The following is a 25,488-nucleotide window of genomic DNA, read 5'->3' on the forward strand; positions in this document are numbered from 1 at the left end:
TGGACCCATAACCTCTCAATATCCGACCCGAGAACCGTATACATCTAGTAGCAAAATTGAATGTTCTGTATTTATTTATTTAAATGATACAATCCAATTGTAATTGTAAATAGTGATTAATCCAGGGTTATAATAATATACACAAAATGCATCACGGCTTCTCTAATGAATATGGTGGTAATGATGATGTTGAAGATGAAGGCGTCAAGGGACTGAATGCAAGCCCTTTCAGCAATTTGGGTACCAATTGTGCAGAATGTTCAGTGTTCGGTCCAGGCGTCACAGGTCGTGAGCTCACAGGCGTGTTGGCCTGTGATCGGTTGTGGGCGAGGTGGGCGCGAACGAGGTGTCCAGCGGCGAGTGCACTCATGAGGGAGAGCTCGCCAGCCATGACCGAAGCAGCGATGATCCGTGCGAGGGTCTGGGCGTTCTGACCGGGGTTTGTCGGGTGAGCGCCCTTGACACCCAGCAACTCGAGGACAGCTTGTTGGGGGGCCAGAACGGTGCCTCCACCAACGGTTCCCACCTCGATACAGGGCATTGAGACAGTCATAAGTAGATCTTGACCATTATTAGTCCTAAACGCGTTATTAGCAAACAAGAACGAACTCAAAAGCGTAATCACTTACGGTTCCATGAGAGTCATACAATTCGAACTCTCCACGTTCTGTGCTGGATCCTGTCCAGTAGCCAAAAATATCGCAGTCAAAATATTTGCCGCATGGGCATTAAATCCACCAATCGAACCCGCCATCGCGCTCCCAATCAAGTTCTTCTTCGTGTTCAAATTGCACAGCGCCTCCACCGTGGTCTTCAACACACTCTGAACAATCTTCCCGGGAATGACAGCCTCCGCGACCACACTCTTACCACGGCCCTCGATCCAATTAATAGCAGCCGCCTTCTTGTCCGTGCAGTAGTTGCCCGAAAGCGCTAGGACGACCATCTCCGGGAATCGCTTCTGCATAACCTCCAGTCCCTTTTCGGTACCCTTGGAAATCATATTCATGCCCATAGCATCACCAGTGGCCGTCATGAATCGCACATACAGCGTCCGGCCAGCCATAGCAGTCTTGAGGCTCTTGAGCTTGGCGAACCGCGACGTAGACTCAAAGGCTTCCTTGATAGTAGCGAATCCCTCAGGCGAATCAATCCAGAGTTTGGCTTCGGCAGCGTTAACGATAGAGGGGAAATCAATCGCGGGTCCACGAGTCATGCCGTCTTGCGTGAGTACGGTAGTAACACCTCCACCAGCGTTGAGAGCCTTAGCACCACGCGAAGTTGACGCGACGAGAGTGCCCTCCGCCGTGGCCATAGGTATCGGAGTCAGGACGCCATCAACTTTGAGCGGGCCGGCAATACCCAATGGAAGCGGGATATATCCAACAACATTCTCACAACACGCTCCAATGACACGGGACCAATCATAATTGCTCATCGGGATGTCCGAGGTCTCCAATGTCTGAATCCTTGAAGATCGTGCTGGTGGGTTATAGTTAGAAATAGTAGTACATAATGAATGGATGGATGAACGTACAGATCAAAGCCCGACGAATCCGGACTGCCCTTTCCAGCTCCTCGCTACCGAGAACCTTCTCCAAAGCGTACGCCGCGATCTTGCCATTCTGGGCCAACAGGATGATCTCCTCATCATTGAGAAGTGACAAAGACAGACTCAAAGGACGTGGACCATTCTCGAAGATCTCGATGCATTCCTCAAGGGGCCTAACAAAGTCGTTGGCTGAAGAGTCGTCGCTGTCAGATGACTGAGGCGAATCGGTGAGAGGAGAAGTCGGCCGGGAAGGCACCGTCAAGTTACGAGCTTTCAGGATCTTATCGACATCATCAAGCGTGAACGTAGCTGCTGGGCGTGGTCGCACAACGGGCGCAGCAGGTTTGATCGTGACCTCATGTGTTTCCGCAACCTTGCCCTCGCTGTCCTCACTGGTAAACCGAACACCACCACTTCTCGACGCAGGACCCTTCCCAGCCAAACCAGCACCAATCGCCTTTAGCAGGTATCCGTTCAAGCTGATGCTCAGAGCGAGCACGACGACAATCCACTTGGACAGAAGAGGATCGCCGACCAAACGTGACCAAGACGACATGAAGCTCTCCACCATTTCTGAAGTTGTTCGGTGAACGATCGTAGCATCGGATGTCGGGATGGCGGAGGCGAGGAGTTGCGCAGGGGGAATCACTCGGACATGAACTGGCGGATAGACTTTGACGAACACGCTGGTTTCCTCATCGACATAGGCATTGTCGACCTGCTCAGCCTCGACCAAGGCGCCCAAAGCATGTCGGATCTCCGGAGTTGTGATGTCGACTTTCCTCACGGAGGTGGGAACGGTGTGCGTGCTGACTCTGGTCGGCGTCAACGGAGCGCAGAGGTTCAGGATGTGAAGCGTCAGGAAAGTAGCAATCTACCAAGATAAGATCAGCGAACCATCCAGATAACGAAGAGACAAAAGAGACTTACCAGAAGGAGCTTCAACCGCGCAACGGGGCTATCGGCTTGTTTCTCCTCCTTCTTGCCACGCGCTGAACCCTTAACACCAAGAACCATAGAAGAGACTCGCTGAGCCAACCTGGGCGCTTCCCCGCAGACGCGGTTTTTCGGTGTCCCATCAGCCATGACGACAGAAGGCGTTTTGGAGGTTGATAAAGCGCGGACTGTTCTTATCCGGTGGACCTGAACGGAGAAAAAACAACAAGATAAGTAAATGTGAAATGGAAAGGGAAGACAATAAGGCAGTAGGACCAGAAAAGGAAAACGAATCTCACCTCGATCATGATGCACAATATCGAAGCCAAGTAGGTGCACAAGAGGAGACAATCCAAGCCCAGGATGAGAGCCGCCAAGGCGCATACTTCGCGTAGGCCGCTGACTCGACTGTAAGCGCCAACGACGAGCACGGCGATCTCGAGTATGTAATCCCGGATGATGGGATAGTATACCTTGGTAAGAGATTCAAGGATCACTTCTCCAGACGGTTTCAGCTGGCCGCCAGCGCTCGCACCTCCAACTGGGCTAGTAAGATGTGGGTGCCTGAACACAGCACGGGCCAGGCGAATGGGTTTGTCGAAACCGACGGTACAGACAAGGAATGGAAGGGCTTCCGATAGGGCGACGGGGTCCATGGGGATGCGAAGCCACATAGCTATCGGAAGAGAAAGGAGAAGGGCGAGAACAGACGAGGAAACGATTCCGGAAGGCAACCAGAAGCTTGATCCGAGTTGGCGAGAGCGTGAAACAAGTATAAGGAATGTCGCATGCATTAGGACGTAGCCAATGAGGATCAGAATGATGTCTACGAGTCGGCCTTCTGGGGAAATGGTCAGTAGAGAAAGGCGACGTGCAGGAGAAGGACGAACCTTTGCGAGGTCCCAGAATCGCATAACAAACGCGCGTGCAGCATACGCGACCCATTTGCTACTCTTCATGTCTCCAATGGTCTCCTGCTCCCGTGTTTCCAGCTCAAAGCGTACTCCATGCTCGTCAACGGCCGACTTTGCAAAGCGCGAAAAAGCGTTCATGAACTCCTCCTTAGCTCCGGGAGTAAAACGACAATGTCTGAGTGAACGACCGTGGAGACGAGGTGATCGCAGAGAAGCACGTCGGAACATCGGAAGAGGAGTTATTTGTCGCTGAAATGGATGTTCGATGACAGAGAGAGCCGTACTTGCGCCCGGAAGAAGTTGGCAGGGCATCATGAGTAAATTTCGACATGTTGTACACGGATTCGGGCAGGGGTGACATATCAAGCGAAATGGAGCCTGGAACGGCCTGTAAAAACAGGGTCACGGACGATGCTTGGCTCGGAAAAAATTGCGCACTCACGTCTTTGCTTTTCTGTACCGAGTCGAGAGAGAACACGATCTGTTGTAGCTCGACGGGTATTATGGAACTATCCGTGGTTGTTTTAGCATGGTACCAGGCGTGCTCCCGTACGTTGACCCATTCTTGCTGCGTGTAACGAGCATGCGACGGACGAAGGGTGATTGGATTCGTCGTCGCGAAGAAAGCCGAGTGCTTAATGGCAGAGAGAACATGGAAGTAGGCGAGAGTACCGACAATAGAAAAGAAAACGATAGTTTCGATGGGAGAATAGGCTGCATGAATAACGAATGGCCTCAGTATGGCGCGCATTTTGGTTAGATTATACTGGTCGAGCTATATGTTGAATATATATCTGTACGGCCGCATAGTGTCAACGGTGTTGGGCAAGAAAGCAAAGGAATACTTACTATGGATGACACAGATAAAAAACGGCGATGCTGAGAGAGGCCCTCCCAGGCGAAACGAAGGGAAAGGGAGAAGAGCACAGTGCAAGGAGACGGAGAGCAGTGGAGAGCGGTGGTACGATCAGGCAAACTTTTATGGAATATGGACTGTATAGGGACCCCGATCACCCTGCCGGGACCCTCCCTATTGTATCCCCATGGAGGAGCCTGTCCCTGAGCGGGATTCAAGCTGCTACCGATCCTGCCTGCAACCAATCTTGTCTCAGATACTGTCATTCATCTCCATCCGTTCTCCGTATTTTATTCCGAAACGTTGCTGAAACAGACGTTGTATCCATTGTTGCCTCTTGTTCCTTTTTGTTTTGCGAGACAGACTGGTAGGCGTAATTTATTAACGGTGAGCTGCATTGTCGTCAATTACTTCCTGGCTGCAACTGCACCTATTCCTGTAAGCTTCATTCAATATGTTCGAGGAGACTAAAGGTTTAAACCACCTTCATTTCCCCTCCGATAACATCGATCGCTAACTTATCATCCCGCCTTTGCCTTCGGATTGGGTTATCGTTCAGTTACTACCTCTTTGAGTAGTGTTTTCCGGCGCCTTTGGTCATCAAACCCCGGCAACCATTATCGTGCTACCACGTTTACTCTGTTCCGCTCAATAAAGGTAATCCCCCCAGTCGCCTCTCCAGACCCCACGTTCAAGACATCAGGATTGTTGTGGATCTTCATCATGATACTGTTGTACCTTCTGGAGTCCTATCAGTCTCTAATCTCGCAAGAGATACTATCTCGAGCTCGGGTTCTGACATTGGCGCCATGTATCAATGATTTAGAACACACCGCCATTTGGAATGGTTATATGATGAGCGCACGTCCACTCTACTCGGGACCTGGAGCAGTTGTGGATGCTAACTTTCTTTCGGGCTTATTGTTACCAGTGCAACAATCATCTCCGAATCTCATCTCGTGCTTACTCTGTCAAACGCTCTTCGGTTGAGAAAACTGCCGTCCTATCTGTCTACCGTGAATTTCCTTGGGTCGTGGCCATCCATGGGAGAAAACGTGCAGGTACAGGAACTACAGCAAGGGTCAACGGAAAAATACCTGTGCGTGCACTCGTGCGACTCTGCACATCATATCTAGGCAGACGGTGAATGCGAAAGTATAGTCTCGACTGGCCGTCTCCATAATGTGTAGGAATGATGAGCCACATATTTCACGTTCGGGTCACAAGATACCAGCGTGAGGCTTCGCGGGGGCTCGTCGACTATCATGCATGCAGTGTGGACCTAGACAGACAGTGCATCTGAACACATTAACCTCGATGTAGTCTCGACTATCACTGTAATACTGTGTCAGCCCGATGGACCAAATTATAGCGATATTTTACCTACGGGTCCGTATTTCCCGGTAACACTTCGCGGGAGCCATGGCCATAACAACGCATGAAATATTTACCCTACTACCTTGTTTAATACCTACGCGTACGGTGGATAGAAAAGCTTGCCTCCGCAACACTCGGCGGGATTTATCTGTAAGAATGGTCGGTATGTTGACTCATGCGACTCAAACAGATGTTAGGTGAGATGATGATTAACCCCCGAGTCGACGAGATCTCAATTGCTCAGCAAGCAATGATTCGTCCCCGTAACATACGGAGAATGTACCGGATTGGCCGCTTGCTCGTGTCTGTCGGTAAGAATACGTTCAGGACTTCACATTATTAGATACTTATTTCTAGGAGAGGTGACCCGTGCCAATAGGAAGGTTTAATATAAGAAAGAAGGTTCATTATGCACCCGGCACACCGTACCGGTACTCAATAGCAGCGCTCTGGATAAGTGACTTCAATAAGCGCGTCCGAGTGAAGTGGGTATAGGCTACGCGCCCCATCTCCGTTTCTCACCGGCACCTTGACAATTAGAAGAATGTTAGATATCCGGGATATGAGAAGCCTGAGGACCGCTGGAACCGCTGGGTCTTAGTGTGAATTGTTACCGTTAATCGAATGCACATCGCCATACCGGAAAATGATAAGTAACTTCCAATGTTGGATGTATCATTCCGATAGTGATTCATTCTCCACTCCTGCCGCAGGCATGACGGTGGAAGCAAAAATTGGCGCAGTGCATGTCTGGTCACCTGCAGAGTCCATGAGAATTATCTCTACAAGAAAGTGGGACCATAGATTCAGGATGGAACCAGTTTTTGGTCGTACCACTTGGTGTTCGACTTTGACAAGTCAGATGTTAGGCACGTGGTCAGAGTCGGGCCGAAGCGGAGCTTTAACCTAACCGTCGAAACTATACAGTAGCCGGCACTCGGCAATCGCCGGACAGTCGCACGGGACAGAATATACAAGCCCCGTCAATATCTTAGTCGTCGTCGCCAGCAAGATGGTCAATATTCCCAAGTGAGTCTAATCTTTTACCTTTCTTTGTCGGGAAGATGCTGATTCAGTTTATAGGACACGGAGGACATGTGAGTAGCCCTTTTATCGCACTATCGACCGTCGGGATACCAATGGAATTTATGGAACAGACTGCAAGGGCAAAACATGCAAGAAACACACGTACGTTGACTTGAATGGCCTGGGATCCACTATGTGCTTAGTGTTTACCTTAGGCCTCATAAGGTGACCCAATACAAGAAGGGCAAGGATTCCATCTTCGCACAGGGAAAGCGTCGTTACGACCGAAAGCAATCCGGTTATGGTGGTCAGACCAAGCCCGTCTTCCACAAGAAGGTGCGCTATTCCAGCTCAGTCATGGATGGGGGCGGCGTTGATGTTGTTGATTAGGCCAAAACGACGAAGAAAGTTGTGCTACGGCTGGAGTGCACTGTGTGCAAGTACAAAATGCAACTAACTTTGAAGCGTTGCAAACAGTGCGTAGCTTCCTTGATCATTAATTTAGGCAGCCCGTTGATAATCATTTGCTCTGCAGCTTCGAGCTTGGTGGTGAGAAGAAGACAAAGGGTGCTGCCCTCACTTTCGTACGTGTCGTCTGTTCTGTGATTTACTTGTCATATTCTAACCTGCCCCCATCGTTGTAGTGAGTGTTACGCTGTCGTTGTATTCTTTTCTCTGCATTTCCACCTATCATACTGCTACGACATAAGCGCAATATGAGATATGCTCTACATGACACTCACCTGTGTGAATTAAGGTTACCCGAGGTAGTGCCATCAATTGGTACTCGCTGACTCGATTTTTGTGTGTCTCTGCTCATTTGTCTTATGGCTGTACAAGGCAGTCTGGATGCTGTTCCGTTTGCTGTGTTTTATCACATTGACTCAAATTTTTATCGGTTGTGGGAAGCCTGGATGTGACTCTAGAGATTTCATTCGGCGCCACGGCGACACATGATGTACTCCCGCTATCAGGTAAGAACGTGTTCAGGCGCTTATTCTACTTGCCTCGAACCACTACCATGAGGCATTTCTCGACTAACGATATCCTCTTAGTTGATGGTCTTAGCGGATATGATGACCATCTGGAGTATCTGACTGGTCTCTTCGAGGAGCAACAGCTATGCTGTGTCGAGGCAGCTACTTTCAAAGACGTCTTGGACTTGATGGGAAGCGCCCTTTGGTTCGGGCTAATCGTCAGGCAGGAACAACAGCCCGACCCTCCCCTTGAGGTGAATCAAGTACGTTTCTCTAGCTGTTGCTGGATCGGCCCAAGATCTGACTATTGTTAGGATGCGATATTGACAAATGTCGAAGATACCAAGCCGCCCGTCGAACACCCACCTAGCGCTGAGGCGGCAGTGGTAAGTAGACTGATACATTCACGATATCCTGTTGGCTCAACCCCCTCACAGGCTCCCCTCAAGCCCAAGAAAGCCCGTAGAAGAAAACATAAAAAATCGACTGGCTTTGGATCCCAAGCGCTTTATGATCAGCCAGCTAGGGAAGGTAGTGTAAGTCAATCATCGAGGTGCAGTGTTGAAGCTCGATGCTAACCGATCGGTTTTCCAGGATAAGGTCAATCAGCCAAAGCGAAAGGCCTCTGACCCATTCAGCGGGTCTATGGAGACGTTAGTTACCCCTACCCCGGCGTCTCGTGTTGTGGATGACAGAGATCCTTGGTGGGACGATACTGATGATTCCAGCACGTCAAGCGTGAAACCCTTTGGAAGGATTCCTAAAACCGATGCCCCATTTACTGTAGGGAGCAGCAAACAAATTAAAGAGGAGCGCAACGAATGGACCAGGAATTGGGTCTCGGGGTCCAATATGCCAGTATCCGAAAACCCGAACGATACCTTGAGCTACAAAATCACTCCATTCTCGTCATTCACGCCGACCGAATACGCGCGACCGGTGTTCACCCAGACCGAATCCGTGCGACCAGTGCCGTATCCATCTCCAAGTTATACCGATTGGAACTCCCCACCTGTTCTGTATGTCAAGGAGCCGCTTGGGTTCATATACCTCTTTTCCACCCCTCATCATGAGTCTCTGAACGCGGTGGGCGAAGTCAGGATCGGTCTGATCCTTCATGAGAAGCACCGGGGGTACGGGTATGCTCAACAGGCTGTGCAGCTTGTCGTGGAATACGCGTTCGATGAGCTCAAGTGCCATCGCATTCAAGCTACACTACTACAGACGCCGCTGAAAGCACATGCGCTGAAATTGTTCACGCGAGAGTAAGTCTCCTTTATCTCGTCTCGCTGTATCAATCTGATATTAACTGCCAACCGTAGGCGATTCAGCCATGAGGGAACCCGCCGAAGTGCTTTCTTCAGTCCGCTCGAACAAGAATGGAAGGATACAACTAGCATGGCGATGATCGATACAGAGTGGGTTATCCGTTCCTCGTTGCCTGGAGCGCCGCCGACGCTGTGGGATGAGATGTTCCTCCGACATGAGAGGGAGCGTGATACGCTTTTGCGATGGGAACAAATTGGTAGGGAGGAGGAAAGGCGGCTCCTTAAAAAGACCTCTAGCATGGAGACTATCCGGTATGACGCTGGCTCGTATTCGAGCGACCCGAAAGGAAAGAGGAAGGCTGTCGATTTGGAGGACTTTGTGGATGATCAAGAGTACCTTGCTGCGAGTGGAGATGTTGATTTGGCATTTGATGCGGAGGAGGAAGAGGATCCCGATACCAAGCGCCCAAAGCTTGGTTCTACACCTACTTTCGGGAGTTCCACAACCTTCATTTTCGGAAGTCTGGAACAAACGCTGACCTCTCCCCCGATGCCCTCCCCGGGAGTGTCTTACGGCCAAGACCACGATGGAGACAGCAGCTCCTCCGAAAGCTCCTGGGATGCTATGGAGACATCGAGCAGTTCCTCCTTCGACAGTTTATCAGATGTAGATTGAAGTGATAGATCTACCTGGTCAGATTCAACATTTAAAGTAAGTCGGGCTCTACCGCGGTTGTATACATATATTTTATGATAGCAGTGATTGTTGTACAGTAGGTTGTACCATGATACGCTAGCGTTCGCTCTGCGGCGGCAGGCTCTCTATCACCGAGATACCCGGCCCGGTTTATAGGTAAGAGTTTGTTATGCAGGTTTCTGGTACAGGTTTCTAAGGATAGAGCGTTGAATGGATGCCTATCAACCATGTATTACCCAACTTGAATGTAGGGCGTCTATTTCTCCAGGCGCAAGTGAATTGGGCTCGCATCAACACCCGGTTGAGAGCGATGATGGGATATTAGGTGATACAAGCTTTGGATTCATGTGTCACTTCTTTGGTTCACGTCATTTAGCAGATACTATCGCGCCGTGGGATCTTTGGCTTGCCAGTTCCTGAGCACGCTCTTATGCTCCGCGATTCCCTGGCAGATTCCCTGCCTCGTTTTTGTCTAAAGTTGGGTATGTAAACTGTAAACTGTTCTTCATGACAACGATAGAGCATCTTAACTTTGGAATCTCCTTCATGAACGGCCTCTTGGCATTCGTCTGGAAATAAAATGCTGGATAAGGCAGACCATCTCTCGGGGATGGCGATAATTGAACCCGAGCCCTGAGAACATGATATGTCTTTCTCAAAAGAGGGAGCAACCACGACGAAGTCGAGTCACTACTTGCTATCAAACCAAAATTAAATACACGAGCCGTTTTCGCTAAGTTCCTATCCCAGTGATGAGGGAGGCAAAGTTTGCCGTGCAGGCTTCGATTGATGAATTCAGTCGCGATGAATGTACCCTCATGTTCAATTTTGATAGGCACGATGCAGTTGATACCCATGCTCCGCTCATACTCAACATTGGTTAGGCTGAGGAAGTCGAAGCAAGGCCATGCTTGTGGGAGTGTTGATTTCAGTGTGAAACTTCGACGCGGTTTGATTACTCGACATGATCCAGCACTTTTGTTTGGACATGCAAAGACGGCTCGGTATGGATTTGAAGTATATCCAACGGTACTATTGTCTCAATAAATAGCCAAAGCGATTCAAATCATGGAGAAATACAATCTCTAAAGGCTCCACATTTGGCCCTCATGTATGGTTACCCGCCTGTTCATCATCATCACAGCTGATGCCCATTCTCTTTCCATCTACTTTCACATCTACAATGCGTCATGAATTCCCAACACACACGCGGAAAGAGAACGATGCAGATGAATTATGAAGTCCGTATACAGAAGGAAGGAGTGTTAGGCTAATCATATAGGATTATAATTAACAGTCGCGGTCTACGCGTTCCATTACTAATTGTACACACCTCAAGGCTCTCGATATACCATTGAATCTCGATCCCAAGTCATATGTGAACAACACGTTCGCGAATGACGCACTCGACATCTATATTCACCCAAGCATCCTCAGCCTCCCGAGACTGAGTCGCCTTCCGCTTGAGAAATCCCAGGGGTGAAAGAGACGGAGAGGATGGACATGAAGGTGGAGATGATGCGGAAGAAGCCTTTCGGCTGTATCCTGAGAAGTGTGAACGCGGGGAGAGATTGGTGCGCGATGAGTTCGATCTACGAGTGAGGGTAGACACGAGGGATTCGGAGGCGCTTGAATGATCTTCCCGTGGAGGAGATGGAAGGAGGAGGAAAGGCCGGGATATCTCGGGGTGTCGCGGAGTCGGTTGCGCGATTGGCTGGTCGCCGTTCACATTCATAAATGCCTGTGGCGTCTGAGGCTCCGACACCTCGATGTAATTTGACGTTGAGGTGGTGGAAGTGGAGAAACGGGAATGCTGGGGGTAATTTGTCGGAAATATGAACAATTTGAGGTGAAATGGATTCTGACCAACTGCGGCTGACATTCTGGATGGCCTATTAGGTTACATGTATCGAAGAAACCTTCGTCTTCGTGCCATCCTAATGGTTCTTGAGGAATGAAAGGGAGCGTGTAATGCTGAGACTCGGGATCCCAGATCGCGAGGAAAGTCAGCCTAGACGGAGGAGGCGATGGTCGAGGTTCTTCAAGAGGCTAAATGACGGGTATTGGTGAATTATGCAACTATCGTAAATACGAGCAGTCACAACCGCACTTACCTCGGCGACCGTTTCTATGTCTGGGGGAGGTATGTAATGCGCCAGCGTAGGTGTGATGGTACATGTCGATGAACAGTCGACTTCGTCATGATAATTGTTAGATTTCTACGGTGCAAAGCTTTGGACAAGACGAGAAGGAAATTATACAATGCACGCACCTTTGTGTTAATTCTAAGCAATAGAGTTTGGAATTTGGCCTTCATCGGAGAACTTGGACAGAGCAATGAGTGGGTAGGATTGGGTAGAATTAGAATGTAGTAAAGATAGCGCGCGATACAAGAGCCTTTAAGTGCATTTATAGAGGGGGGGGAATTTGAAGAGGCACCAAAGTCCAGCAGTGGCAGCCAAAATGAAGTAATAAGTAGGCGTTACGGTATTCGGAGCCTATTATGGTTTCAAGAAGCCTCGGGAAAAAGGGTACAAGTTTGGTGAGATCAATAAGAATCGTCGCTAAGATGGGAGCCATGGACACCGACCGCCTGATCCGATTGTGGTCTACACGAGTAAGTACTACTGCTCGGACATAGGAGAACGCCCATCCATGCTTGGTGGAATTTCTACAGCTGAATCGGAGGATCGCGCCGGTATTTTCACGTGAAGCCGAGGTGCACGTGGACGTCAACACGAACCTGAATTTTCTCAAGTACGACGTTGTACCCACCCAAACCCCACTCCCAATTTGTATGATGTAGTCTTCTTCAGCACAGCATGTCATGGCCGCAAGCAACGCAAAGCCGTCTCTATTATAGTCTATTATATAGTCGCGAAAGTCGTATCTACTTCTTAATGGCTTTTGTCTCTTGAAACGCTTGGAACTTGAAGGATAATCATACGTGCGTGACCCTTATTCTTTCTCTCTAAAATTCTCTTGACAGATAGGCAACAGGTAGTCAGGATTTGAAATATATGAAAATGCGAAAACTTGCCAGGGACGCTATTCAACACGGTTGAAAGTGTCCTAGCTTCTTTGCGACGCGTAGATCGGGTATAAGTCGCCCACCGCAACAATGCACGAAACCGACTAAAAATGCAGGGTTATCAACCATGAGAGCACCGGCAGGAACAAGTGGCATGCAAGAGCTTGACGGCAACGGTAACAGAATACAGAAGGGTATAGGGCCGCCCTTTGTGGATAAAGCGCACGGTGGATGCTAGGGTCGCAGCAGAGGCTAGGCTATTTTAGATCGTAAGAAACGAAACTTTGAAAGGTTTTGTTTTAGCGAAGCTTTTGTCACTCCTGAAAAGGCCGTCTGCAAAGCGGTATGAAAAACCTTTCCCCTATAGAACAATGGAATTGAGATTACTTTTCGTTTTACAGCACTCAAAACCAGGGCGTAAAAACTGAAGCTGAAATTGAAACGCTTTAGAATCCTGTTTACGCCATCAAAACGCACCAGCCACTGCAGTGAGTGTGTTGGGTAAATCGATGACGAGCTAGGAAGGTGCGGGAGAATAACAGGGAGCAATTGGGATAGCAGGCACAATGGCATCTCAATACGTCGCTTATCTGCACGGAGACACGATGAGAGTTAAGAACTTCCAAAGTCATCAAGTAGCTCTTGAGTGCATCTTGCATTCTTCGTAAGTGCTTTGTTGATCTTATTGGCGTATTTTCATTGACCTCTTATAGCTTTTCTTTGGACCTCGCAATTCTCTCCGTTTCTTTGATCTTCGTCTTCGTGAGAGTCTTAGTTGCCCTACGATATTTATGGTGTCCCGTAGTAGCTGTCCCTAAATTTACACGTCTCGTACCGGTGTCGTGCGCAAGGGAGACGGTGTACTCAACCACCACGAACCACGATCAGCCGTGTCTGAGAGAATATTGGTCCGATGTCAAGCCGGTGCAGGCCTTGGACCCATAGGCTTGGGCAGACAGAAAACGCCTGCAGAAGGAGAGCAGCGTAGGGCTATGTCACCGACGAACGAAGCTATCCGAGACCGAGGATTGTGCGGAAGGTGTCCTTCCTTTTTGTTCACATCGCATTTTCTCACCAGTGCAGTATATGTGAACTATGTCCGGGAACTGGCGCCAGTTCTCAGCATAATATCATGGAAATGTTGCTTTGGAAGCTCTGGTGCAGGTTCTGGCCAAGACAAAGGTGGATGTGGCAGGAACTCCGACTCCGAAAGCAATTGGAATACTATGGCGACATAGCAATTCCTCATTTGACGGCTTATTGGATGCGCCGCGAAGATAGATCTGTTCAGAGACTCAATGTCACAGGCGGTAAGTCGGACTTCGCCGTGCCTATATCCACATATTTATGCGGCAGGTCAGGCAATAATAGCGTATGCATCATCCGTATTCACAGGCTAGCGCTTGGCGGTGGGTCTCTATCACCGAGTTGAACGACACGTATATGAGGTTTCGCACGTCTATCAGTTTCTTATACACCAGAAGCTCAGGATGGAACGTCAAGTGAATGATGAACGCTGCTATCAGTCTGGACCATCTATCAGAAAATGTATCGCGGGTACATCTCAAGAGCAAGGCACCTTCGACTTCGAACTGGCATCATATGCCCAGAAACATGCCTCAATGAAGATCGCACAGAGAAAGAAGGAATACTAGGCCAAACACAATTTGCGGTTATACGCGTTCCATTACTAATAATATACTCCTCAAGGCTATCTCGATACAGCACTGAATCACGAATCATATGTGAATAACGCGTTCGCGAATGACGCACTCGACATCTATATTCACCCAAGCGTCCTCATCCTCCCGAGACTGAGTTGCCTTGCACTTGAGAAACCCCAGAGGTGAAAGAGATGGCGAGGATGGGCACGAAGGCGGAGATGACGCGGAAGAAGCCTTCCGGCTATATCCTGGGAAACATGAACGTAGCAGGAGGTTGGTGCACGATGTGTTTAATCTATGGGTGAAGGTAGACGCGAGGCAGACACTGGAACGCTCTTCTCGTGGATGGGATGGAAATAGAAGACAAGAGCGTGATATCTCAGGGCGTCGTGGAGCAGACGGATTGTCGTTAACATTCAAAAATGCATGCGGCGTCTGAGGCTCTGATACTTCGACATAATTCGATGTTGAGGTGGTAGTAGTAGAAAAACGGGAATGCTGAGGGAAACTCGTTAGAAATATGAAGGGTTTTAAAATTAAACGGATTCTGACCAGGTTTAGTTCACTTTCGGGATGTCCTAGGGGAATCCCTTCGTTTCCGTTCCCTCCTGGCGTCTCTCGAGGAATAAATGGGAGAGTGTATTTCTGAGACTCGGGATCCCAGATTGCGAGGAATGTCAGCCTAGATGGATTGGGGGACGACGGTCGAGGGTCTTCAAGAGGCTAAGCGATAGGTAAATGATAGGCAGGTAAACAGGATACCAGTCATAGTCATACTTACCTCGGAATCCGTGTCTGAAGGAGGTGTGTAATGCGCCAGCGTAGGTGTGATGGTACATGTCGATGAAGAATCAGCTTCAACATGGTAAACGTCGGTTATCTACCGCACAATGCTTTAGATGCAACGAGAGTGAAGGGGACGATTCACGCACCTTGGTGTTAATTCTAAGCAATAGAGTTTGGAATCTGGCCTTCATTGACGAGCTCATACAAAGGAGGGTGAGAGAAGGATTGGGTGGGATTAGAAAGTAATGATGGTGCGCAATACCTTGGCCGAATTTATACTGAGGAATTCGAAGAGGCACCTATGTGGACATCCGAGTCCGAAGATTATATCTTGAAGTCTCCGGAAAATAGACACTAGTTAGGTTACACTAATCAGAATCGTCGCCAAGACGGGCATCATGGTTATAAGCCACTTGATCCGATTGTGGTCTAATTCCCGTCACGGTGTTGCGAGAGCGTTTTGTATTTTGTATTCTTATATTTATTTAAGATACCGAGGAACTAGATTAAAATTCAGTAGCCGTGCATTTAGACAGTAAGTCAAAATTTTGAGCATACTCTGCGGATGAAAATTTGCGGGTAATTATTTATGTGAGACGAGAAGGTGAAAAGTGGCAAGGAAGCAGGAAGGCTGACGAGAAGTCTACGGGCCGGTGTTCCGGGACCATATGCCTTATGTAACCTCTAACTCTTCACGTGGCAAACTTCACTTCCTGCTGCTTCGTTCAATTGCACTTCATCACCAGTATTCTCTTCTGGCTGCAGCGCTGCCGATAAAGTACCCAACATGTTGAGTATGCGGTGTAAACAGGCTTTTCTGTTGATATCGCTCAGCAAACTTCGGAAACCTTCGTTGTTATCAAAGTAGCAAACAGTGATCTTCTCCCAGCCGTCAGTCCAATGCTTGGTGTGACGAGACTTGTACTTATTCCAGATTTTCTGATCCTGCAGGGAACCATGGATTTCAAAGATACATCGCGCGTTGATTCTGGCTTCTCAGCGCCCCATATTCTCGGATCTTCCCTTTGTGTGTAGCAACCGAAATGAAAGCGAAATCTGAGGCTGTCGCAGCAATATAGAATCACTCACGAACGTAGGATCCGTGGAGCCACCTTTCAACCTGCTTTGCCGAGACCGTCAGCAATACGTTTAAAAACCAATTATAATAAGGCCCATCGATGTACAGGGTATGACTCTGGCAGCCCATATGCTACGCAGTTAAATATCAACGTGTAAAATCCGACACGCTCCAGCTTCAGTGGCAATTCATGCGTTCGAGGCGTTAAATACTCGTAACTGGGTGCCTGGGAAACTAGAACACGGTGAGCCATGTGTCCGACTCGGTGGAATGGACGCGCAAAAGCTCACTGACCATGGCTCTATAGGGTGATAACTTCTCTAAAACGACCAATTTTGGTCATGCAGACTATAACGCTTCCATTTAACGCGCCCTGAGGCTTATCGCCAGCCATCACAATGCCTAATGTTATCAGTTTGAATCATTGTCACCTGAGGCTGAAGTAGTAATAGGCCAGATAAGCCCCTCACGCACGCAAAACTCTCTGCTGTCTCTCTACTCTCCGACTGATAGAGACCACAGATGATATACCCAGTGATTCTGTTCGAAAATGTGTCGAGATGACACTGAAGATAGCATCTTGCGCAGGGAAGAACGGCGTCATACTAGATGGATATGGGTATCGATAGGTGGTCGATGGTAGGGGGAAACCAGCAGATAGTGCAAAAGCGCCGTGCACAAGTCATTTATGGGGCCATGCTGCGGCAGCAATGCGACGGTGAGGTTAAGTGGCCTTTGCAAGGAGGCTCGCTTAGCTAGCTCACCACGTAGAGACCACTGGGAGCTGATTCCTTTCCTGCAGCAGCAGCGGTACCACTATAATTCACCAGTTTTTGTTCATACAACTGCCCAAGGTCTCTTACTATGGCGCGACAGTTCCATTGCCGAAGATCGCCAAAATATCACCTGTGACTTTTCTCACAACCTCGTGGTACGTGTTGTTGATTTCGTGATAGGAGAAGACGTTACAAGATAAGCCTTTTCGAAGCCATCAACTCCGCCTTTGTCTCCCCTAGACTCAGAGCTGGCGAGTTTCATTCTTAGATCTACTGTATCAAACTGAACCTCAACGCGGCTTTCAGACGTTGGGAAAGTGTGCTTCATGATCAGCCGGTATGATGCGAGTTCGCATCTTGACGTGGTGGAGTGGGTGTACTTAATACATCAGCTCCAAGGTTGCCTTGCGCTTCCAACCCCCTTCGCCAGCCCATCGCTGTTCACCCATGTCAAACGCGGGCGAATTCCTAGCTGACAACGTCAGAACTGCATTGGGCCCTATTCTCGCGGGGGTCACGACGAATGCATTCATCTTTGGTATCTGCACGGTCCAGTATTACGAATACTTCACCTCTGGATTCAGGGACTCCTGGATTCTGCTGTAAGTTCTCGGGACCGCAACGAGGACGTCTACTTACATCCATCCTTGCAGCGGGACCGTCGTCTGGCTAGCTGTCGTCGATGTTCTCTTTTCCATCAATTCAGTGTTTATTCTATGGCACTATGTCATAGACAACTTCGCGAACCCAGCCGCCCTGCACCAGTCAAATTGGCACTTCAATCTTGTCCCCCTGTTCTTGTCATTGTATGTTTCCCTAGTTCTAGGTATGGTGGATACTAATCTTGCGCGAATATGTAGCACTTCGGTTCCCGTACACATCTTTCTTGCAAACCGAATAGGGCACTTCTCCAAAAGCTGGGCGCTGTTCGGTTCGCTCGTCCTACTTTCGTCTTCAGCGTCTGCACTAGGTTCTATTTCGGCGATTAGATCTCAACTGGATTCAGATGTCATGTTTGGGTTAGACTCTGAGCTCCCAGCGCTGACGCTGATTGCTTTGTCACTCGGTGTGGCGTGTGATGTTCTTATGACGTGCGTTACCATCTCTGAAATTGCTCAGACCTTCGAGCTTACTATCTTTTGTTTCCATGCAAAGTGGACTGTTACTTTACTATCTTCGTCGGGACAAAAAGACCTTCCCAAGTATGTTTATGAATCTTTGGTCAAGCGAGATTTACAGAACCCCACGCATTAGAAGCCAACAGAAAACTGTCAGTCTGTGTTCAAATGTCTATTCAATCTGCCGTACCATCTACTATATGTGTGGTATGTTCTGTCCTGCTCTCTTGCCATGTGATATGTTTATTTGAATTAGGTTGTCATTTTGGTATTGATCAAGACGCTCGACCCAGCCAATTTCCAGCACATCTTCACGTTTCTGCTCGGCCGTCTGTACGAGTAAGTGCTCGGATGATATATGTCTCAAATCTGACCTTGCTGAGTATATTCCAGGGCTACGTTCTTGTCTGTACGTTCCCTCATCGTATGAATCCCCATTCGTGTATATTTACTGTGAAGCTTCCAGAGCCTGAACTTTAGGCCTGCGGCTCGAGAGATGGACAGCTTATACGGAGTTAACTCTATTGATTTGCTTGTAAGTGCGTACTCATTTTGTTAGCTCGGTTCTGCTGACATACGGTTCCTCAGACCATACGAAGACATCCCGCTTCACACGATTTTGCTGTAAGAGTGACGCAGGAGACCAAGACGTTGACGGACACGGAATGGCCTATACAACGATCTTTGGAACAAGGAATACAATCAAGGGTATCCACCCAACCCAAGCTATGTAAGCTCCTTGAAATTTGAGATAAAGCGGGTGCTAAAATTGAGCCTCCAGTTTAGCTAGCCAGTATCTTCTACTATGCTTTATTTATCCAGGACTACACTGTCACGTATCAGTGCTAATATTTTGTGTTGTAAGCGTATTGCTACGGTAAAGATGCAATTATAATTCGTGTATGATGAAGTACCTAGTATGTTTTGTTTAAACTGCGCTGATACAGTGGCGTTGGTGGTGAATACAACGCATATTACCCCCCAAGGCATACCGTCGAGAACCACCAGTGCATCCCAAGAAGTGGCGAAAACGGCAGAGTTGGGCGAAGCGGTTGTGCGGCATTCGTAATGACAGCCGTTAACAGCGGTGTAGTAAGCACGAACCATGTAGCCACCCACAACAGCCCGATGGTCCGCCACAGAATATGGTCCTGGAATCCAGCTCTCTTTCCCAGCACAATAACAGCGTCCTCGAATGTGATCGCTACGGCCTGTAGCTGGAACCAGAGAATCGAATGGCCAAATTTCGACCCCGCCATGCGATCTCCCCAGGCATGTACGTTGCCCGAAACGAAGAATCCAACGTAGAGTTGGGTATACGATGAGAGTTTTGTTCCGGGAGAGAAATCGAACGTTTGGACGACGAACTTTCCGATAGATGTGACAAACTGTCAATTTTGAGTAAAATATCTTCTCAAAGAAAGCACTTCGGCACTCACGCGACGTAATATTTGATGCCAAACACGACTGATGAGAAAAATATATCAGAGCGGCGATTTTGAATAAGACAGAACACTGACCCCCAAGCGCGACGGAGTGTATATGCATCATGTAGCTTCCCGAACATTGGCGGCCAAAACTGTGGCTCCGAGATACCTGAGCCGACGCAAATGACGGCAATTAAAGAGTATAGCATCTGCAGCGATGCATACAAGTTGGTCCACCACGCCCATACGTTGATTGCCTGCAGATAAATGCCCTGGGAAGTGATTGGAAGCGCTTCCTTGGCACGGTAGGAAAATATTGGATTGTGAATTATATATGTTCCTGCAATGTCGAGGATGAGAAGGTAATTGACAGTGTCACGAAGCGTTTGCGAAACAAAGCGCCAACGTGATTGTTTCGAAGTAGGAGGTACGTGTGGCAACTTTAAGAAGAGTTAAATGAGCGACGTAAAGCGTGGCCTGATGGCTCACTGACCTGATTGCTCCAACCTACGCCGCGAATCGAAATCCGAAGGCACAATGCCCACCAGAATCTTTTCAAAAATGGCATGTCCTTTGCGTCCTGCGTGTCATTGACATGCCTGGTACCATCGAATAGAGGCTCGACTAGAAAGAAAAAGTGTATTGATGTGAACAGAGAGGCGGCGTATATTCCACTGCCTATTCCGTAGTCCCGAAATGTGTCATTTGCGGTCAGAATGCCTGTAGTCTTCCATGATACAAGAAACTGGGAGGAAAAGAGGGCGTAACGTGCTAAAATTGAAGGCCGCCTCGCAATCACAAAAGCAATCGTGAGCTCGTTGTATAGGACGGACAGTACTAGAGTAAGTGGGCTTGAGACACGCGCCATAACAGCGACGGAGAAGTTCCGGGTCTTTTTGAAAGTCTGCTGGCTTTTCTTTCATTACTGTCTTGAAAGAGTACGAGTGGTGCCTTGACGGGGGAAGTTGAGGACAATTAACTAAGGACCCCCTCTTTTGGAAAATCAGATTCAGCAAGGCCGTCCAAACCTCGACACTTCGAATTCGATCCTATCTAGTACCTCTTCTGGTACTTCCCAGGATAACGTCTGCATGATAACAAAGGTGGGAATCTGAGTTAACCGTAACAGGAGGGGTGAGAGGAAATACCAAGAGCTTTCAAGTGCTTGTAGGTACACTATACCAATCCTTGTAGAACTGACTGGCGATCGCCGGGTGTTCAATAGCAACCGTTCCAGGGGTCCTGTGAGTTGCATAGTATGACGGATCTGGATCCATTAATTTGGAGGCACGGAATAGTAGAGAAACTTGAGAAAGTGATCCTAGACTAAAGCTCTAGACCCTTGACATCAAATCTTTCATTTCTAGCGTGTCACGGCACATTGGATACCTGAAGGAGGACAATCAGCTGAGTATGCTAGAGTGACTGAGTAGCTCGAGAGCCACACCGATAACACCGCCCACGTTGCGATCATATCAGCCGATGACCGCTCGTGGCAAGGTTTATCGATATCCTGCATCACGAACTTAACGCAACAGCCAAGAAAGGCGCATCCACAAAGGTATCCGAGCTCAAATAACCATGCACAAAGGTCGTAAACATGACTGCATCGAAGAGATGACAAGTGTTACGGATCAATACGGACCGAGTGGCTTCGCTTAGGTGATCAACCGGCCCTTTTTAAGTTCGAATCACACCTAACTGCTGACATGAGAAGGATTCCCTGGCATTGCTACAAAGGGTCTTGTAACTGCTGCTGCTTCTGCCAACTTCATGACCTTTTCCCACTACCGGACCCGAATCTTTGAGGTCACCATCCTCTCTGATAGATTGTTGTCATTCTGCCTTGACTCAGGCTTTTTGCTCGCTGAAGACTGAGTATAGACTTGGGGTGACTTTCAGAGTCGTATGGCTCGGTAACCTTATTCCCTCCGGCCCTCCAAGGATACTCGTCTCAAGAACAATCAATCAGTGATTGTTGTCCGACTTCGCCTTCGAAGTGCCTAAATCAAAGTACCATTAGGGACTACAAGCCAGCTTTATTTGTATAGACCACTGATATCAACGAAATCGCTTAGAATCTTGTGCCACCGTCTCCTCACCGAGCGTTCTCCCGGCCCCAATCTGGTTTGTATCCACAAAGAGGCGCTCATACTTCTCCCACACACGCGCGCTACAAGCACGATATTTGTAGGTTAACGACAACGAAGAAGTTGTGGGGTGACTTTGCGGATGCTCGTCGGTTTACTCTCGCATTCGCAGGCGAGTCCCTTATGATAGATAGCCTATTTCCACGGAAGGAATGAGCAAGAATGCCTTTATATGCGGTCGGATGGGAGCTGCTTCATCCTCATACTAAAAATGAGTAGCAGCTCCGCGACTTTGGACCTCACGGTCGGTGCCATTGTATGTTGTCGTTCGTCCTTCAAGCTATGTTTTGCGCTCACAGTGACGAACTATGTCTTCTGCTAGGTCGTTAGCTCCTTCTTTTCCGTAAGTCTTATTTCGTACTTTACATTCACCATTTTAACATTTTATGCCCTAGTTCTTGACTATGGGTATCGTTTGCGTCACGGCCTTCTATTATGTGGCCAACTTCCCAAACGACACACTACCCATTAAGCTGATAGTCTTGGCTAACGTTATCCTTTGTATCGCTGGAACGATCACTGACGGGCAAGTGACTCTTCTTAAAGCATGTATCTTAGCTAACTTCCGAGCGGCGAGGACAGAGTATGGTGTTATGATTGGGCGGTGACCAACTATGGAAGTACGAAAGAACCTCCCTCTTTTCAACTTCGCATTGATTAAATCACCTAGATCCTGCATCGATGGCTATCTTACCAATGTGAGAGAAGTCCTATTTATGTCTCTCTAACTTTACTTACGCCACTGAAAATAGTCCCGCCATCATTGAAATATTCTTTGTGTGAGTTTGGGCTTCCGAGTCTGGGAATCAGACAAGAAACTGACCACAGCACGACAGCGGGCTCACATCCCTGCTTGTGCAATGCTTCTACTCTTGGAGACTATGGGTGATCACGCATAAGCGCAATCATTGGCTTCCCGTAGCTATCTGTATTCTATCGGTCACCCAAATGTGTAAGTAATAATCGGTAAATTCGCTGCTGGATTTCTACTCACTCAATCAAAACTAGCCGTGATCATCTGGGTTGTCTCCTACTGGGCAAACCATCGGCTGATGACTGATATCGGTGGAGTCATGTACGTTCCGCCTTTTCAATCCATGTCGCTCTGACAATGACTTCGTTACATAGGCCTGTTGGTAAGAAGTCCCCCTCATTTGAAATCAGGTATCTAATAGACACACGAAGCCTACATTTGGCTGGCTAGTTCTATGTACGTTACCGTTCTTATCCAGAGTCTCTCTCTGACCCCGAATTTCAGAGCTGCAGATTTGCTGATTACCGTAGGGATGAGCTGGTATCTGAAGTGGAAGCTTCCTTCCAGTATATTCTCCTCCACGCTGTACGCATGCCCCTTTACTCGTTTCTATTTCTAATTGTTTTACTCTTCAGGTTCAATCAAATCATCTCTCGCACTGTTCAAGCCAACGTTCTCTCTCTCATTAGCCAAGTCCTAACTTTTGCATTCTACAAAGCCGACATCGGTCTTTATTTCTGTTCGTTTTGCTTGTCCTGTCGTTCAGGTCCTTTTGCTGATCGCTTTTCCAGTCCTCGTTGACTTTACAATTGTCAAGGTGTACACATTTTCGCTTCTTTGTTCATGTGCGTTCCTTTTGAGTAGTCTAAATTCCTCGTTGATCCACCATCCATCGGCAGTGAATGGTCGCGAAAGAAATGCTGCCGTTCAGACCCGGCCAAGGGCTGATTCGGAAGTTCTGACGCTCGGGATTATGGCCGCAGGTACTACGAGCAGGGCGTCTCCTACTATGCATTGGCCGATCAAGAAGGATGACTCAAGTGTTGGAGAGTGCTGATACGAAGGGGCTATGAATATAGCTGACAGGACTACCATTACGAGCGTGCCCTCGAACTGGATTTGTGTCGAGGATTCTTCCATGTATGAGTTTCTCGCGTACAGAGGTACCGCACTGTAACATAGGGTTGAGAGGGTACAGGAAATGGAAAATTACATGTATACTTGAAAGTTCAGCAGACTTGGAAACGTGCCTGTACCAGGAATCTTCCAAGTAATTACCGCGCCACAGGTCGGTCGGTGTATGAGCGCGGCAGTTTTCGACGTATGTCTCCCAGTACCTTGTAAATACGTTAAATGGTAAGAGCCGAGAAGCGAGAAGGTTCGGTCTCAATTCGACTTTCATTTTTTCTTGAAGTCGGCACGAGAATAAGATAGCGAGCACCGAATATTTGGGAAGAATAGGTTGGAGTTTGCAACACCTACGATCGCTGCGTCATCCTTCCAAAACATACTTGAGGTGATACTTGTTAGCTCCTAGGCTGGGCCCTCTCTTTGAATGATCCAACGGTGTTTTTACCCAATGAAGCCGAATTTGAAAGCTTGGAAAGTCGTCACGAAAGGCACCGAGTGTCGACATATCTTAGATTCCAAATGTCCGGGAATGAATGGTCTACAAGGCATGGAAGAGAATTCGGAGGCCTTACCCTGGAAGGAAGAGCTGCAATTATGGCCAGCTGGCGCTAACAGTAAGGCACCGAAGGAAAACCAACCCATGATAATTGCTACGGGGTATGGGGGGAAGTGCTCTCGACCTCACCGTCCTTAGTGTCCTCTAAGAACTAGCCGTCGTACCTGTTTTTACTCTCCAATAATTGTCGAACTCGTCTTTCACGGGCATATGTTCGAATATGCATCGTGCACAGCCGGTTTGAGTTCCTCTGCTAGGTAATATAAAGCCCCCGAGAGAATGCTCGCTGTAGATTTCCTGTGTGTAGGAGATTTCCGCAACTCGCCGGACAGTGCTTCCCCATCTTTGCTAAGTAGTCTCTGCTGTATTTCTTTCGTATTACCCGACCCTGAGGCCTTCCACATTACCATATGGTGTGCTTCTTCTCGAAGAATAGTGTGTCCAAAGTCGGTCTGGTTGCAGGAGAATGTTACCCAGGTGGGCGTCCCAGTGTTCAACACAGTTCGGATCCGTAATGCGTCGATAGGCAGCGAGGACGTTTTGGGATATACACTCTGCTTGTGCTGGGGTGTAACCTTATCCCTCAAGACTTTGAGCATCAATATATTCGAGGAACCTGCCTGAAGCAAAGTCGGTGACAGGATGGTGCATGCAAGGTGGGAGGATTCCGAGTAGGCAGCTCGACCGAGCCGAAGAAACGCGGAATGACGGTGCCCTATAGCGATTGAAGGAGGTGAGACGCTCTCACCTCCGTCCTCCATGCACGCGTGATCTCTCCCTAGAACTTGATCTCGTTTTCCCTCGCCCTGTCCTAACAACGCCATAACGAGGCTCTATACCTACTAGACACTTAAACACATTTTCCCTTGTTCCTCGCAGGATTTCACAGAGATTTCTGCATAGAACGGGTTCAACTGAAGGGCGCCAAGGAAAGTCTGAGGAATCATAGCCCCGGTTCCCACACCTACAGTTATTCAATTCCAGAATCATCTTGGAGTTGAAAGGAAACAGGCCATTCAAGAGTTTCACGGGTAGAAAACCACTGCGGAGGTGAATGGTGCGAAGGGCTTTTCAATTGCATTTGCGACATGTAACTTCCGACTAATGTTCGAATTTTCCGAAATAAACTCGAGGATAAGCCTAGCCCCAGGGAAATTAGTGTTTGCGAATCCTCGTATGTTCATAATTTTGAGCGCTGCTGCGAAGATAAACATGGAAAATGAGCAAATTCGGGTGGCGATATTTGTATCGGGTGAATGCCATCAAAGAATTCTACTACTTAGTACTTTGAAGAACTGTGACTCAGAAAGTGAGGAGAGGAGATTGTTGGTCATAAAAATAAGGACCACATAAAAGCCACGTGGAAGGAGACAATGCCAACTATGCACAATCAACACCGCACTGCCTCAGCATA

General features: G+C 48.3%; 9 protein-coding genes across 9 annotated transcripts; 4 read left to right on the forward strand and 5 right to left on the reverse strand.

Moving 5' to 3' along the window:
- Window positions 1-61: 61 nt before the first annotated feature.
- On the reverse strand, window positions 62-4,353 carry EV420DRAFT_1570916 (hydroxymethylglutaryl-CoA reductase). The gene is made up of 9 exons (XM_060474301.1): window positions 4,252-4,353; window positions 3,845-4,196; window positions 3,600-3,790; window positions 3,375-3,577; window positions 2,788-3,329; window positions 2,483-2,695; window positions 1,538-2,426; window positions 630-1,482; window positions 62-578 (listed from the first exon to the last, which is right to left on the reverse strand). Exons 2-9 carry the CDS (start codon window positions 4,151-4,153, stop codon window positions 152-154), a joined length of 3,627 nt encoding a protein of 1,208 aa, XP_060325610.1. The 5' UTR covers window positions 4,154-4,196; window positions 4,252-4,353; the 3' UTR covers window positions 62-151.
- Window positions 4,354-6,522: 2,169 nt separating this feature from the next.
- Window positions 6,523-7,512, forward strand: EV420DRAFT_1570926 (60S ribosomal protein L44). The gene is made up of 6 exons (XM_060474302.1): window positions 6,523-6,664; window positions 6,719-6,732; window positions 6,793-6,823; window positions 6,877-6,997; window positions 7,052-7,137; window positions 7,197-7,512. The coding sequence occupies exons 1-6, from the start codon at window positions 6,648-6,650 to the stop codon at window positions 7,303-7,305; spliced, it is 378 nt and encodes a 125-aa protein (XP_060325611.1). The 5' UTR covers window positions 6,523-6,647; the 3' UTR covers window positions 7,306-7,512.
- A 978-nt stretch (window positions 7,513-8,490) lies between these two features.
- Window positions 8,491-9,582, forward strand: EV420DRAFT_1276927 (uncharacterized protein; the record flags this gene model as incomplete). The annotated part of the gene is made up of 2 exons (XM_060467990.1): window positions 8,491-8,903; window positions 8,961-9,582. The coding sequence occupies 2 exons, from the start codon at window positions 8,491-8,493 to the stop codon at window positions 9,580-9,582; spliced, it is 1,035 nt and encodes a 344-aa protein (XP_060325612.1).
- A 1,393-nt stretch (window positions 9,583-10,975) lies between these two features.
- On the reverse strand, window positions 10,976-11,920 carry EV420DRAFT_1648205 (uncharacterized protein; the record flags this gene model as incomplete). Its single annotated transcript, XM_060478124.1, has 4 exons — window positions 10,976-11,416; window positions 11,470-11,652; window positions 11,718-11,822; window positions 11,876-11,920. 4 exons carry the CDS (start codon window positions 11,918-11,920, stop codon window positions 10,976-10,978), a joined length of 774 nt encoding a protein of 257 aa, XP_060325613.1.
- A 2,411-nt stretch (window positions 11,921-14,331) lies between these two features.
- Window positions 14,332-15,499, reverse strand: EV420DRAFT_909574 (uncharacterized protein). Its single transcript, XM_060483954.1, has 4 exons — window positions 15,231-15,499; window positions 15,080-15,178; window positions 14,851-15,021; window positions 14,332-14,796 (listed from the first exon to the last, which is right to left on the reverse strand). The coding sequence occupies exons 1-4, from the start codon at window positions 15,285-15,287 to the stop codon at window positions 14,374-14,376; spliced, it is 750 nt and encodes a 249-aa protein (XP_060325614.1). The 5' UTR covers window positions 15,288-15,499; the 3' UTR covers window positions 14,332-14,373.
- Window positions 15,500-17,385: 1,886 nt separating this feature from the next.
- EV420DRAFT_1648207 (uncharacterized protein) lies at window positions 17,386-18,905 on the forward strand (the record flags this gene model as incomplete). The annotated part of the gene is made up of 10 exons (XM_060478125.1): window positions 17,386-17,540; window positions 17,592-17,744; window positions 17,799-18,029; window positions 18,094-18,140; window positions 18,193-18,263; window positions 18,313-18,395; window positions 18,450-18,465; window positions 18,523-18,591; window positions 18,645-18,786; window positions 18,847-18,905. The coding sequence occupies 10 exons, from the start codon at window positions 17,386-17,388 to the stop codon at window positions 18,903-18,905; spliced, it is 1,026 nt and encodes a 341-aa protein (XP_060325615.1).
- A 125-nt stretch (window positions 18,906-19,030) lies between these two features.
- On the reverse strand, window positions 19,031-20,351 carry EV420DRAFT_1276942 (membrane bound O-acyl transferase family-domain-containing protein; the record flags this gene model as incomplete). The annotated part of the gene is made up of 4 exons (XM_060467992.1): window positions 19,031-19,444; window positions 19,496-19,523; window positions 19,577-19,923; window positions 19,977-20,351. The coding sequence occupies 4 exons, from the start codon at window positions 20,349-20,351 to the stop codon at window positions 19,031-19,033; spliced, it is 1,164 nt and encodes a 387-aa protein (XP_060325616.1).
- A 1,080-nt stretch (window positions 20,352-21,431) lies between these two features.
- Window positions 21,432-23,693, forward strand: EV420DRAFT_909700 (uncharacterized protein). Its single transcript, XM_060483955.1, has 14 exons — window positions 21,432-21,889; window positions 21,956-21,976; window positions 22,029-22,159; window positions 22,216-22,253; window positions 22,304-22,331; window positions 22,386-22,412; window positions 22,470-22,585; window positions 22,642-22,708; window positions 22,762-22,769; window positions 22,819-22,843; window positions 22,892-22,972; window positions 23,023-23,126; window positions 23,179-23,232; window positions 23,287-23,693. Exons 1-14 carry the CDS (start codon window positions 21,806-21,808, stop codon window positions 23,442-23,444), a joined length of 942 nt encoding a protein of 313 aa, XP_060325617.1. The 5' UTR covers window positions 21,432-21,805; the 3' UTR covers window positions 23,445-23,693.
- A 627-nt stretch (window positions 23,694-24,320) lies between these two features.
- Window positions 24,321-25,419, reverse strand: EV420DRAFT_1570985 (uncharacterized protein; the record flags this gene model as incomplete). The annotated part of the gene is made up of 2 exons (XM_060474303.1): window positions 24,857-25,419; window positions 24,321-24,807 (listed from the first exon to the last, which is right to left on the reverse strand). Coding segments are annotated over exons 1-2 (688 nt in total), but the record flags the coding sequence as incomplete, so codon positions are not given.
- Window positions 25,420-25,488: the final 69 nt, after the last annotated feature.

The sequence above is a fragment of the Desarmillaria tabescens genome (assembly GCF_030435595.1).
Source record: "Desarmillaria tabescens strain CCBAS 213 chromosome Unknown EV420scaffold_48, whole genome shotgun sequence".
Lineage (NCBI taxonomy): Eukaryota > Fungi > Basidiomycota > Agaricomycetes > Agaricales > Physalacriaceae > Desarmillaria > Desarmillaria tabescens.

Excerpts from the sequence above, each read along its gene's own strand:
- EV420DRAFT_1570916 (XM_060474301.1), bottom strand. The coding sequence starts at position 4,153 with ATGCGCGCCATACTGAGGCCATTCGTTATTCATGCAGCCTATTCTCCC. Across the intron at positions 3,791-3,844 it reads CGGTACAGAAAAGCAAAGAC|GCCGTTCCAGGCTCCATTTC; the intron begins GTGAGTGCGCAA and ends CTGTTTTTACAG. Across the intron at positions 2,427-2,482 it reads CGCGGTTGAAGCTCCTTCTG|ATTGCTACTTTCCTGACGCT; the intron begins GTAAGTCTCTTT and ends TTATCTTGGTAG.
- EV420DRAFT_909574 (XM_060483954.1), bottom strand. The coding sequence starts at position 15,287 with ATGAGCTCGTCAATGAAGGCCAGATTCCAAACTCTATTGCTTAGAATT. Across the intron at positions 15,179-15,230 it reads TGCTTAGAATTAACACCAAG|ATAACCGACGTTTACCATGT; the intron begins GTGCGTGAATCG and ends ATTGTGCGGTAG. Across the intron at positions 15,022-15,079 it reads CTTCAGACACGGATTCCGAG|CCTCTTGAAGACCCTCGACC; the intron begins GTAAGTATGACT and ends CCTATCGCTTAG.
- EV420DRAFT_1570926 (XM_060474302.1), top strand. Across the intron at positions 6,824-6,876 it reads AAAACATGCAAGAAACACAC|GCCTCATAAGGTGACCCAAT; the intron begins GTACGTTGACTT and ends TGTTTACCTTAG. Across the intron at positions 6,998-7,051 it reads AGCCCGTCTTCCACAAGAAG|GCCAAAACGACGAAGAAAGT; the intron begins GTGCGCTATTCC and ends GTTGTTGATTAG.
- EV420DRAFT_909700 (XM_060483955.1), top strand. The coding sequence starts at position 21,806 with ATGCGGTCGGATGGGAGCTGCTTCATCCTCATACTAAAAATGAGTAGC. Across the intron at positions 21,977-22,028 it reads TCGTTAGCTCCTTCTTTTCC|TTCTTGACTATGGGTATCGT; the intron begins GTAAGTCTTATT and ends TTTATGCCCTAG. Across the intron at positions 22,844-22,891 it reads ATTTGGCTGGCTAGTTCTAT|AGCTGCAGATTTGCTGATTA; the intron begins GTACGTTACCGT and ends CCCGAATTTCAG.